Genomic DNA, 13,618 nt, shown 5'->3' on the forward strand with positions numbered 1-13,618 from the left:
TTAACATGCTTCAACATACAATAGGAAAATCATTTTATCTGGTTTCTAATTACGAATAAATTTGAATTAGTAATAAATCAAATAAATTATGCTAAAATTCTTTTTTATTAGTATTATCTTCATCTTAAATGATCTATTTTATTTTTAGGAAACGTTAAAATAAATTGCATATATGTTAAATAAAAAAGTTTTTTGATTCTTTTTAAAATAAAGTCATATAAAAAATTACAATTTCATACTTATGATATAAGACTGGTGTGGATATTATAATTAATAATCATTCTTGTTTTAACAGTTTTTTTCATCACTTATAAAATATAAAAACAGTATTCAACTATCGCATCAACTCATAGAATATATGTACAAGATGTTGTAAAGAGCGACATATTTTAAAAGAGTATAAATCACTAATACAGATTTAATAGAACCGTACTTTCTTCATTAACTGAACAAAGTTAATCACAAATATTCGAAAATGGGCCAAAATAATATTTTTCATTAAAAATATTGAACAATTTTTTTTATTCTTATTTAAAAGAGAATAAATAATGTAATATAATGAATTAAAAAAAAAATTCCTTTCGATTTTTGATTTTCACAAAAACAGTAATAATGGCCGATTTTCAAAAAATTTATGTGATAAATTAATTAAAAACTGATTTGCATTGCTTCTATATAAAACAAATGGTCCATTTATAATTATGTACATACAATAAATAATAGTTTTAATATAATAGTTATATAGCTAAGGTTTGTTATTTTCAGATTTGGGTAAATATACCCAATCAATACTTATTTCTTTATCATCTTAATTGTTTTTATACAGAAATGCAATGCAAATGTAGTTTTTAACATATCAATTGGTATTTTTCTATGCATAAAAACGAGTTTACATCAATTTCACGTTTCACCAGAGAATCAATGCAAACAAGTAGTTTATTTTTAAGTGACCGACCGCAGTTTCTTGAACAGTGCCATGCACTTTTTTTTCTAGTTTCTTGTTTAATTTGTAAAATTTTTTTATTAATGCACATAATTAATAAAATTATTTTTTCTTTCGATCTTGAGTACACTTTGGGCAATACCACTTACCCTTAGGTTTCGTTGTTAATCCAACGCATGAAAAGTGGAACCATTCTATCGGGCACTGTAAAAAAAATTAATTTTTAAATTGTTAATTCATCTAAGCTAAAGTATAGAAAATATATTAAAACTCTTCTGCATGATATTTATTAGAGTCTGAAGATTGTAATAAAGATCATGAAAACATAATATAAAGGCTGATCGATATATTTACATCAGGATTATCACATCCAATCATCTCTCCATATGACACTTGATGACAAAGACAATAAGTAGGTTCATTAGGATCAACAGGCATGTCTAGAACATCAGCAGGATGGCCAAGTGCTGAAGTATCATTTTGTGCTCCACTACCAACAGCTCCAGTGGATGCTGATGAAACAACCGAGCCACCTTTTTTCTGTTTTTTCCTTACGCTTTTAGATTCATCTTCACTACTAGCACCAGCTGTTCCTTTTTTACGTTTTTCTTTTTCTTTTAATTTTTTCCTGCCTTTTTTACTAGCTCCACCTTCTTCTTTAACTCTATTATTATTTAAAGCTTTGTCTTGAATCTCTGCTTCAAATCTTGCTAAATCAGAATCTAATCTCCTTATGTGTTTATCCACTAATTCATATGTTTGTATTGCTAATTGAACTTTATCATCTCCATATTCTTTAGCTTTATTAAACAAACTTTGAATGTGCATTAATTGTTCTTTCTTCTTTTCCGATGATTCTTTTTTAAGATTTTTTAGATAATTATCCGCTAGTTTATCAATATCTTTCATAAGACCTTGAGCTCTTGCATCTAAATCCCTCATTAAGGTGAAATTCCTTTGTAATTCAATGGGAAGATGCTCCAAACCTGAATATAAATAATAAATTGTTAAATATATAATATTAAAATGAACAAAGTACTATTTATTTTAAAAAGTATCAAACATGTTAGTAGAACTATAGTGCTAAAAAATGAAAACATTTAACCTCCATTAGCTGTAATTATTTAGTAATAAAAGAAAAGTGTTATAGAGTATGAAATAACGAATAAATACGAAGTAACGAAAAAAATAGTTGTACTATTATTAATTTATTATCAAAACATTACTTACTATCTAAATAATGTTCTAAATACAATGCACTTGTCATGTTTACTTATTTTGTAAATTATTATAGGCTAGTTAATAAATAATAAATACAATAAACAAAAAAAAATCTTGGACAAATGTTGTTTATTTTTTTAGATACCCAGCACTTTCGTAAAACATGATTAAACTATGTTCACGAATAGTTTATTCGAATAATATATCAACAAATTTATAAAATGTACGATCAATGGCCGAACGTGAAATATCTTATTCATGGTTACCACCTGCCAAATGTTACACGACACAAGAGAGACATTAGCGACGTCTAGGATGATCATAAAACACTTATTTAATCTCCATTTTTTAACTACCAGGTAGCATTTTTTCAAATTTTTAACCTTCAAATTAGCTTTTTTTAGTTTTTTTTAACCTATTTCTGTAAACATTTAAATTATTTGTTTTCTTATAAATTATTTTTTCCGTATAACATAAAGGTTATATTTTAAAATAGAGAATTTAATTAAATAATTGTATAAAAACAATACATGTAAACATTTTTTATGTACAGCTATTCGCCACGAGATGGTAGTGTAAGTTTGATCTATAAATTTGAAGGTTATTTCACTGATAAATAATGGGGTAATTGAAGGTCATGTCAAGAAAAATAGTAATAATCCAATAAAATTATGTTGCATCAAGACTGCATATCAATATGCATAGAATAACTTTTAGATTCACAATCAAATATTTAATTTCTTGGTATAACTAAATTAAAAATTTTCCCGTCGTTATTACTAGTAAATCAATTATGTGGGTTTTTGGATACGGATCTTTAATCTGGAAAGTTGATTTTCCTTATGAGAGAAAACTTGTTGGACATATTAAAGGCTATGTAAGAAGATTTTATCAAAAAAGTACAGATCATCGAGGCATTCCAAGTAAAGTACGTATTATTTATTAATTTTTTTATTTCTAAAATGGAACACAAATTTTAATTTAAAAGGTTCAATTATTCCAAGTAATTTTGTTATCTTTTTAAATATTATATCTTTTTTACAGCCAGGTAGAGTTGTTACATTACTAGCTTCTAACAATTCTGAAGATGAAGTATGGGGAATTGCTTACAAAATAGCTGCAGAGAATGTTGATAGTGTTGTAAATCATCTAGACTTCAGAGAAAAAGGTGGATATAAAAGAAAAACTGTTTTATTTTATCCCTGTGACCCATCGATAAAAAATCATCATCAATCATCTTCTACCAATGATACCAACATATCAAATGAGGTTTTTATACAAAACGCTCTAATTCACAAACAATCTAACGGTGAAAAAGAAGATGACGAAACTACGGAAGAGAAACCATTCTACCTCACTATTTATATTGGATCAGAAGATAATCCAAACTTTGCTGGAACAGAGACATTGGAGACAATTGCCAAACATATAGTTAATGCGCATGGCCCTAGTGGTACTAACACAGAATATTTATATAAACTTGCATCTGCTATGAAAGTGATCGCACCAGGTGTTATCGATGATCATTTATTTTCATTGGAACAGGCTGTGAAAAAATTAGATGATGATAAAACTACTGAAAAAGACAACGACTGATTAATTCTACTATAGTTTTAAAATGAACGATGAATTTTAGATTATCACTAAAATCATTTTCGTTCAACACTAAGACCAGTCCATTAAGCGATAATGAATTTTTAATAAGCTAATTATCTAACAAAGAATACTCTACAATTTTGGACATTGAAACAAACTTAAAAGGTTCTTTTTATAAAATAATATATTTCACACTTGAGGAGGAAATGTAGACTAGCTTAAATTATGTATAAAATTACTAAATAAGCTGAATATTATTTTCGCCGAATTAAATACTATTTATTCCAAATTTTATAAATATGTGAATATTTATTATTTTAATAATAATAATGAAATACTATAAATAGTTAGAAGAATATTAAATATGTTAATTCAAATGTTTTTGTTAAATATAGTCCAATCAAACTTATTCTTGGAATGCTCGAACTAATGTCCGAGATTATTTTTCTTATAATACTTTAAAAATTCATTAATTAATTTGTTAAATATTGTCGCACAAATTAATTGGAAATATTCAAAGTATTGTACGAAAATGACCTCGGAAATGAGTTCGAGTTATTCAAGAATAAGCTTGATTGGATTAATAGAATAGATTACATTTGGAAACGATTGTCACCAAAAATTTGATATTTTATTTATGCTTGTAAATTGAGATATAAATTGTTTAATAAAATATTTATTATAATATCTAAATCACTCATTACTACTATCACGTTTTTATTGACGTGATGAATACAAATTTCGCGCCCTATTTATTTTACCGTACAATTTCTCTCATAAATGGCGAATTCATTTAATAAATACATTCTCTAACCTACATTTTTTGTACATTGCCTATTGATATTTATTTTTAATAATAAACAAACTTTTAAATGTACTTAGTATTTTAAACGCACTATTTTTTTCATCAATAAGCGGGACTACTTTCTGACGGATCAATCGTTGAAGGCGTGTGATTCGTCCATGATCACGAAGATCAGCTGGATGATTCGACGCCATTGCTTGTTGACCGCATAACTGTCAAAGTTGAGCTGAGTAGTCTGAAGCTCAGTTTTTTCTCAATTCTTTGGAATTTTAACAACAACAAAAATATCAAAATTAGTTAATATCATAAAGTAAATTCTCCAGGACGCATCCGGGTGAGTAAATTATAAATAACCATCAAAATCATTGTGTTCTAAACAACTTTTGCAAAACAAACTTCTTACGGCTATTTAAACCGCTTGATATTTATCAACCGTATCATCGTAAATACAACGTAATTAATTTAATTAATTAATTTAATTCCTCTATTTTTTTCTTCATCAATTATTTCACCAGATTAATGTACGAATTTTGGTGTATTTTAATTATTAACCCAGATTATCAGCAAGTGTTTGTGTTTCGTAACAAAGACTTACCCCCTCTTTTCTATTCGTTAAAAATGTCAATAATCGAGATACTAATGGTTCCATTAATGTAAACAATAGCAAATACTTTCATGTATTGAAGGATTAGTAGATCTATTTAAATTTGTTTACTATGACTCATTTATTATGTCGAGTAAGATCAAAACAAGGAGCTATTTTAAGCTGATTTTATCAAACAAAGAAACATAATGAAATCCTTTCATCATACATTTAATCGGCTTGCTTTCGACGCCTTTGAGTGTAGTATAATTTCTATGTTACTTATACTACAATGTCTATAACTTTGATGCCAAAAATTCAATTCATAGAATTCTTAAATTTGCTTCGCAATAATATACATAATTGCAAGGCTATAAATTTTTTTGAACATTTATTTTTCTTACACAATAAAATGCAGGTACATTTTTCATGTATTTCAAGGTCGAACTTTCTTCTGAAGAAATACATTTCTTATGACTGGAATTAATTGTTAAAAATTGTGGTCAATATTATAATGATATAAATTTACCTTGGAAAAATATTAATTTATTATCTTTTGTACCCGACAATAATTGCTTTGATCATATTTGTGAAATTTTTTTTTTAAATATAGATTTTTTAAAATATGTCGTCATCGATAGTAAATATATTTTTATTGTGGGTGAAATCTTGATGTTCATCACAAGGTCATTACGCCCCTACAGTCCTACATAAAAATTTATTTTTATATATTTTTTTTTCGTGATATACAGTCATAACCTGTGTACTGGACCAAAAGCGGTACTAACCTTCAAATCTCTTTGTTATTTATTAATTTCATTATAAAACTTTTATTTAATGTAATTACGCTCTTACCCATTGTTTACCAATTATAACAAGTGTCATTGATGGAGATTTTATTCTTTATGACCTGGAAAAAAGGGATAGATTTGTAACAATAGAAAAAAAGGAATATCATATTAAGAGGTTATCTTACATTAGATATGATGTGCGTGTTTTTTTTTTTTTTTGAATAATAAATAATTAAAATATACAGTTGGATAGTTGATTATATTGGAGTAACATTTGTTAAAAAACAAAAAAATATTGCATCAGCTGTGCTTGCGCAGAACCCTTGCATTTGTTCACCTTTCTGCGCATACAATATAGCGCCAACCACCAATGGGAGAAAGCACGGTTACTCACTGAAATTCTACAGAAGTTACAGATGAAGTCAACGACTTGTAGCGAATGCGTTCGTTTTCACGTACGCGAAAAAGATTAAAAGAAAAGGAGTTTACTGAAAGAAATTTCCAAAAATAGAAGTGTATTGAATAAAAGTGAAGTTCAAGACTGATTAAGATAAAGTTTTATTCAGAAATAAAGTGCTGTTAAATTGTATAACCTAAAAAAATCTAATAACCGCCAAAAATCGTTGATAGAAGACTGTATTGAATCATCTACATCTCAGCAACAAGTTTATTTATTAGAATTAAATTAATAAATATTTATTGTGTGAAAAGTTAAATTATTTATTGAGTATTAAAACATTCCATTCAATATTTGTCTGGAAAAGTCTAAGTCATAAAAATTTATTTAAACAATTTAATTTATTGTCAACTGAGACTGAGTTTTTTTATTATATAACTTGAATATTTATTTATTATATTATTGCTGAGAAGTATTGAAATCTTTTTTTTTAAATTCGTTAACAAATTTTAATTATTCAACGAATTCATTAGCATTACTTATACAATAAAGCAATTTTGGGTATAGTTTTTTACATCATTGCATCAGATTTTTTAAAACATAACATAATCTACCTCAACTTAAATTGAATTAAGCTTGTTTTAATAATTAAATATTAAATCTGTGATAAAGACAATCATCTTGTGTCTTTTGTAAGTATTTATTAAATCTAATTCATTTTATTGTTACAATACCAATGAATATATTGTTACTATGGTATCTCTAATTGGTTTTAAAAATCTTTTCAAAATTTTCTGATAAAAGTGAAAAATAAAAAAAAAAATCATGATAAAAATTTCTTATCAAGAGAATTTTATACAGGAGAAAATTAATAATCTTATTAAATTATTTATCAGGATAAAAAAAATAAAAGGATTAATGTTATGAAAGTTCCGTTATTTTTAATACTCAAAAATTCAATAAATAATTTTTTTTAATGTGCTGGAAAAAGCTTGAAATTAAGATTATTTTGTCGATTATAAATGTGTAGACTGAACAGGCATGAACAAGTTCAAGCAAGTTCTCGTTCATTCTCAACGTACATAAGCATACATTCAAAATTCTGATGATAGATATATGTCTGAATCAGTGTAAGTGGATTCACATACCATTCACGTATTGACACATATTAAATAATTATGGTCTGATTATTTTATCTCTTGATCATTTAATTAATGGAATATTTAAATGTAATTTCATTTGTTAGCAGTGATAATCTATAGATAAATTTAAAAAACTTAGAATATTATATAATAACTATATAATAATTTATTTAAATAGCAATAAAAATAAGATTGAATTTTTAGAGTTATTTTTATCACATAATTTTGAAATCATGAATCCATATGATAAAGATCGAATAGAATATACTTCTTTAAGTATTTTATTTTATATAATAATAAATGCAGAGTACTTAACTATTTACTATGTCAAGGTGTTTTGACATTTCGAGAAGTAATTATACTAATGTTATTTTCATTAAACATACTTTTATTTACTACACTAAAATATCATCAATTATGTTATCATACGAACGTATTATTAGTCATGAACTGTTATAAATTTGATTTACCCAGTTAAATATTTTTTTATATATTTTGAAATTAATTTTATTTTTATTCATTATTTTTTACAGATACAAGGCTAGCCAGCTGCGTCATTCTTGGTAGTGTGACTGGTTTGCAAGCATACTACTAATTCTAGACGTTAAGTAGTAGTGAGACTTGCTACCTTTTCTCAATTTACTGGTCACACATCGCAGGAATGGACTCATCAGGCTCGCCTGTACCGGATGCAATCCACTTGCTCCTTGAACAATTGCAAGAGGCTCTTGTACTGGAGATCAAGTACCAGCCCAATCTTCAATTACCTGTTACTACTCAAGTACGTATGATCAGCTGATTGCTATTGTATTTATATTTATCTAAATAATTATTATATAAAACATTTAAAATAAATTATCATAAAACTGATATAATGGATGTACATATGCATTAATGAACAATATTTTTGAATTTCAGAATGATGAGATTACAATTGGTGCCAGAGATGGCTCAGCACATGTTCTAAGGTGCCTCAAAGTTTGGTATGATTTGCCATCGGATGTATTTTTCATTGCAATTAACTTGATGGACCGTTTTCTCACCAAAATGAAAGCTCGACCAAAGCATATGGCCTGTATTAGTGTTTCATCTTTCCACATAGCTGCCGTCCAAATGGCTCAATCACTTGATGCCGATCATCTCGTATCCATTTCTCAATGTAAATGTACTGGTGGTGATCTTAAACGTATGTCGGAGTTAATTCGCAATAAATTGGAGTGGGCACCTGGTACAACACCTATTACAGCACTTACTTTTCTTCGTTTATTTAACGTCATGTTCCATACTGCAGCATCTCAATTAGGGCTGGGTGATCTCTACATCAGCATTGCTACGGTATATATAATTTTAACTTAAACAAATTATAAAAAATTGATTAAGTTATCAATTAGATTTGATCAAATTTAATTTAAGATTATAATCATGTCTGTTTGTTTCAGGAATCAGAATTACTTTTGAGGTTAGAAATGATAGCATGTGACGGGATTTGTGCAAGTTTAAGACCTTCTATCGTAGCATTAGTTCTTCTTTGCACATATTTGGATTCCGCAGTCAACCGTTTGGAATCCAATGTTGATTCTACATCTATGTCTAGTTCTGGATCAGCTATAGATTCAACATCTGCTCCTGCTCATCAGATGCTGAGACTTGTAGAATTCGCTGGTGAGCTTCGGAAAATGTGCAAGGTGATTATTAACATAATAATATTATGCTACGTGTTGATGCTATAAAAAAAATTCCAACTAATAAACTTGAATTAAATTGTAGATTTCTGATGAAGATTTTTACTCTACACATAAATCTGTCAGCGCAATACTAAGCAAATATAACGCACAAGAACAAACACCTCATCGGCAAAGACTTGTATGGCGGCTATCATCTCGAACTGCTCGGTTGCTTCGTCCGACTGATAAGTTTACATCAGTTCTTCCAGTTATTGCTGAACATACACCTGTACCATCACCCAGCCGCATTAGGTAATTTTTCAACGATTGGTTTAATAGCTTTTATTTATTTAATTGAATTAAAATTTTTATAAGACTAAACAAAATAATTATTTACAGAAAAAATCGTAAATTTGGACGTCGACATCCCAACAAAAGGCGTTAAAAAATTTTTCTATAGTCGAAAAGAAGAAGGTAAATGATATTGAATTGTAATTTTATTGGAGTGTTTATTGTTGTGTGTTTGTGTTTGATCTGAAGAATTGGAAAAAATTGTAGATGTTCTTTTGAATATTTTTTCTGCTATTTATTTCATCATTATTGATTTTAAGACATAGAAAAAAAACAACCAATACAGCGGTAAAGACAGAAAATCAATAATAAAACGAATTCGGATGTTATATAATGTATCAACAAGAGCTGTGACTTTGGAAAACAAATTAAAAATTAAATTAAAAAAATTTTTGCTGAAACATTATATAAAATTAATGTGATACAAATACAACAGTGGTTTAAATGACGTAGATTGTCCACTGTTACAGAATTTAGGTATATTATATCTAAATATTTAATTATTAACTAATAAATAAATACTACTATTTACAAAATGAATAAAAAAACAAATAAAGTAAAAATGCAAATAAAAAAAAATGCAAAATCGTATATCTCAAGTAAATCGAATGTTGAAAGTTAAGTAAATACTTTTTTGTATAGTGTAAGGACTAAATGTATGAATGTTTTATTGTGTTGATATCATCGTCCAAATAATATCTATAAGTTTATCATTCGAAAAATGGTTATTAGAAAGTAATAGAAAATGTAAGTAGAGGTGCTGTTGTATCACACATCGCCAAAAAAAAACCTGAAATGTCGATATGAACATGAAAGAGTATGAGTTCTAATGAATGTTTGGTGAATCTTCAAATGCGTGAAAATATCAAAAAGTGTAGAATACTTTATTACATAAAATAAATAGCTTTTCTAAAGCTGTAAATTAAAATTAAATTTATCTTAACAATTGTTGGTGATAAAAATGAAATCGAATTAATAATTTTTAAAATTTATTCACGCATTTGAATTAATAAACTTTATGTAAATAATAAATAATTTAAGATAAGTAGTTTTTATTAAGTTAACACAACAGTTTTGCTGCTATGTTTGTTCATTTAAGTTTAAATAATTATTTATTAATATGTCGTATGGTTTATTATAGTTGTTAAAATAAAATGTCACTCCTAAGAAATTAGAAAATTCATTTTAATAATGTTTACAATAATACTGTTGAAAAAAAAAATGCTAAAAGTCTTGTGTTAACTTAATAATAAACTTAAATAAATTTATAATCGATTGAAGGATGATTAAAAATACAAATTGAACGCTGGCCTAGATTAAGAATAATTATACAGTTCTCCATCCACACTATTGCAGTCTAATCCTGAGTTTTGTTATTAGTTTATCAGCACATTTTTTTTGATAATGCGTCCATATCACTAAAAGCGTTCATTTTGCGTTCAAATGTATTGATTTAATGTGATAGTCTGGATTGGCATCGATACAATGATGAGTAGAGCATAAGAAATGATTGAAATTTAAACGGTAGCCAGTTTGTGCTAGTCACAAAATAATTTTAATTCCATTTAATATTCAACACAAATTGATCTTTTTTATTTCAATAAATTATTAGATCTATTAGAACTTATTTATTAAAAAAAAAAAAAGAAAACAATGAAATTTTTTTTTCATAATTGAAAGAGAGCTTATCATTAACAAACAATCTTAACGACTGTTAACGTTTGAAAGTCGTTTCTTCTATATACAAGTAAAAAGATGTAATAAGCTAATGAGATTGTAATAAAAACATTCTTGAGGTAATTTTACATATCTCAGGGTTATAGAGGAGAGCTGTGAAACACTTTTTGAGACGATAAAATGTAAATTATAACATAAAAATAATATGAATAATTATTTGCATTTTTACTGCATTCAATTGATATAATAACATTCAAATAATAATTTTTCATATTATTATAATGTTAAATAATTTTGAGAGTAACAAGAACTTATTTATTTGCATATTATTATTATAAAAGTTATGCAAATAATATTATTAAAGTCTCGTTTCACATTGTTTTAGAAGTGTTATATACAAAATTAATAGACTTTTCTGTTATTATTATTTTTTTAATGAAAATTGTATTTTTTCGGATATTTCGAAATTATTTTATTTTAAAAATTTTTGTGAATTATCATGAAATACATAATGACTTTGAAAATAATTTGAGTTTTATAAAAAGACTAATTGGCTGTATTTATTTGTTTTTTGTATAAAAAATTAAAATCATTGCACTCTTTTCGTATGACTGTAATAAATTAAATTTCGAGCATATCTTGAGTTAATATACAGTATTCTATAAAAAACAAAATAGACCAGTATCATTGATATAAATTTTTTATTATGAGTTTTTGATTAAAATTGTTAAAGTATTTGAGGACAATGATGACAAAAGTTCTGATGATTAATTAATTGATATATCAGTTAATAAAAAATGACATATTAATGTATTTTTTTTTTATAATCTTACCACAAAAGAATGAATTAATCTTGTTAAGGTAGTTATCTCTCGAGAACTCGTATGAAATTTTATTTCGCCTCAGCCAAATCGAATTAACTATAAATGAAAAAAAAATATATCTTCATTTCTAGAAATCACATCTTTTTTGTTCAGAAAAAAAATATTCATTTATTGTTATTCTATAAAAATAATGCGGTTTAAAAGAAATTGTTAAGTAATTGCTCTCGCGAGATAACGACCTTAAAGCTTTTTTATTTTTCAAAATTATCGTAAATAAATCGTTTTAATGAGTATCAATTTTAATATTACTGTCAGAAGTACAAAATAATTTGAATACATTAGTAATGGAGTACCGAATAGTTTATATTTGCCTTCCCTTTAATGAAGGATAATAGATCTCAGCCATTATTATTCCACTATATTGATCATTAGTATATATTTTCTCTGAAATTTTTCACGAAAATGCATTTTTTGCTTCCAAATGAATAAACCTAAAAAATTGACACTGATATTATATAAGCTGATGAGCAACTGATGAACATCTTAAACATTAAATAAAACGAAATCAATCAATTTATAGAACTAAATATACTTATTCGTAATTAATTAGATGTTTCATTAATTAACTATTTCTTCCAAATGTAGTTTTTCTTTATTAAGCATTGATACAAAAAAGAAATAAAACAATATTTTGATAAGAAAGTACTGGCATTTTTGAACATTTTAAATTAATAATAACTTACAAAAAAAAAAAAAGACAAAAATACAATAATCAAACAATCGGTATAATAACATAGAATTAAATTATAATCTTTCATCTACCTGACTATTTATCCGATGCACAAAAAGATTTTGTATTCAAGCGAATTCGAACACGTATCATATGAGATGTTTCATTAGATGAAAAGATTAATAAATAATCATTATAATTGTTAAAAAAATTATACCGAGTACTGAATTATTTATAAATCTATCAATTGATGATAATAATAACAATAATATTAATATTATTAATAAATGAAAACACGAATGGTGAATAGAGTATATTTAAATTTAGTATGAAGTAATCTCTATTGTCAATAAACGAACGAAACAATCATTTTGAAAAGTTAATTGATATGTTAGAAAAGTAAGTAGATGTTGATTTTAAAAATGACAAAAAAAATCATTCAGATAATATTTTTTGCTAGTTTGCAAAATAGCTTATGAATATATAAGTGAATTTTGGAAAGTTTATTAAAATATTAGCTGAATGACTAAATCCAAAAAAAAAACCTTCCATGTTAGCCTCAAGCCAAATTATGTTATAATTGGATATGTTTGATGATTAAGTGTATATTGATATTTATTGATATTGTGTAAGTAATTATTTTAAATTAAATGAAACATACATTTATCTATCTTCCATTGGATTTCGACTGTAAAATATATAAAAAGTCAACTTGTTTATACGCAAACTTTTACATTTGTGGAATAAAATAAGTTAGGGCTTTTACTGAATGGTTTAATTATTTTACTTACCTACCTTTATTTATTATTATTACTACCATGAAATTTTATTTGCTATCGAAATATTAAAAATGTAATGTTTGTTATAAGCCCCCCGAAAGTTGAAGTTTCGTCC

The 13,618-nt window shown here is 26.1% G+C and overlaps 3 protein-coding genes and 1 long non-coding RNA gene across 5 annotated transcripts; 2 read left to right on the forward strand and 2 right to left on the reverse strand.

The window, feature by feature from the left end:
- Positions 1-1,015: 1,015 nt before the first annotated feature.
- Positions 1,016-2,456, reverse strand: Ing5 (inhibitor of growth protein 5). The gene is made up of 3 exons (XM_035079424.1): positions 2,174-2,456; positions 1,298-1,929; positions 1,016-1,147 (listed from the first exon to the last, which is right to left on the reverse strand). The coding sequence occupies exons 1-3, from the start codon at positions 2,208-2,210 to the stop codon at positions 1,046-1,048; spliced, it is 771 nt and encodes a 256-aa protein (XP_034935315.1). The 5' UTR covers positions 2,211-2,456; the 3' UTR covers positions 1,016-1,045.
- Positions 2,457-2,762: 306 nt separating this feature from the next.
- Positions 2,763-4,447, forward strand: LOC118064643 (putative glutathione-specific gamma-glutamylcyclotransferase 2). The gene is made up of 2 exons (XM_035079385.1): positions 2,763-3,092; positions 3,209-4,447. The coding sequence occupies exons 1-2, from the start codon at positions 2,958-2,960 to the stop codon at positions 3,758-3,760; spliced, it is 687 nt and encodes a 228-aa protein (XP_034935276.1). The 5' UTR covers positions 2,763-2,957; the 3' UTR covers positions 3,761-4,447.
- A 271-nt stretch (positions 4,448-4,718) lies between these two features.
- CycG (cyclin G) lies at positions 4,719-13,557 on the forward strand. Of its 2 annotated transcripts, none has more exons than XM_035079383.1 (6): positions 4,719-4,899; positions 8,012-8,259; positions 8,397-8,813; positions 8,918-9,163; positions 9,246-9,454; positions 9,542-13,557. In XM_035079383.1, exons 2-6 carry the CDS (start codon positions 8,140-8,142, stop codon positions 9,585-9,587), a joined length of 1,038 nt encoding a protein of 345 aa, XP_034935274.1. In that variant the 5' UTR covers positions 4,719-4,899; positions 8,012-8,139; the 3' UTR covers positions 9,588-13,557. The 2 variants fall into 2 exon arrangements, with proteins under 2 accessions (XP_034935274.1, XP_034935275.1); XM_035079384.1 differs by lacking the exon at positions 4,719-4,899 and adding an exon at positions 6,827-7,028.
- On the reverse strand, positions 4,889-6,317 carry LOC118064644 (uncharacterized). Its single transcript, XR_004690068.1, has 3 exons — positions 6,125-6,317; positions 5,937-6,058; positions 4,889-5,854 (listed from the first exon to the last, which is right to left on the reverse strand). It is a non-coding gene; the product is annotated as an uncharacterized lncRNA (long non-coding RNA).
- Positions 13,558-13,618: the final 61 nt, after the last annotated feature.

Source organism: Chelonus insularis, unplaced genomic scaffold (genome assembly GCF_013357705.1).
Source record: "Chelonus insularis isolate UGA/USDA-ARS -01 unplaced genomic scaffold, ASM1335770v1 contig_24_pilon, whole genome shotgun sequence".
NCBI lineage: Eukaryota > Metazoa > Arthropoda > Insecta > Hymenoptera > Braconidae > Chelonus > Chelonus insularis.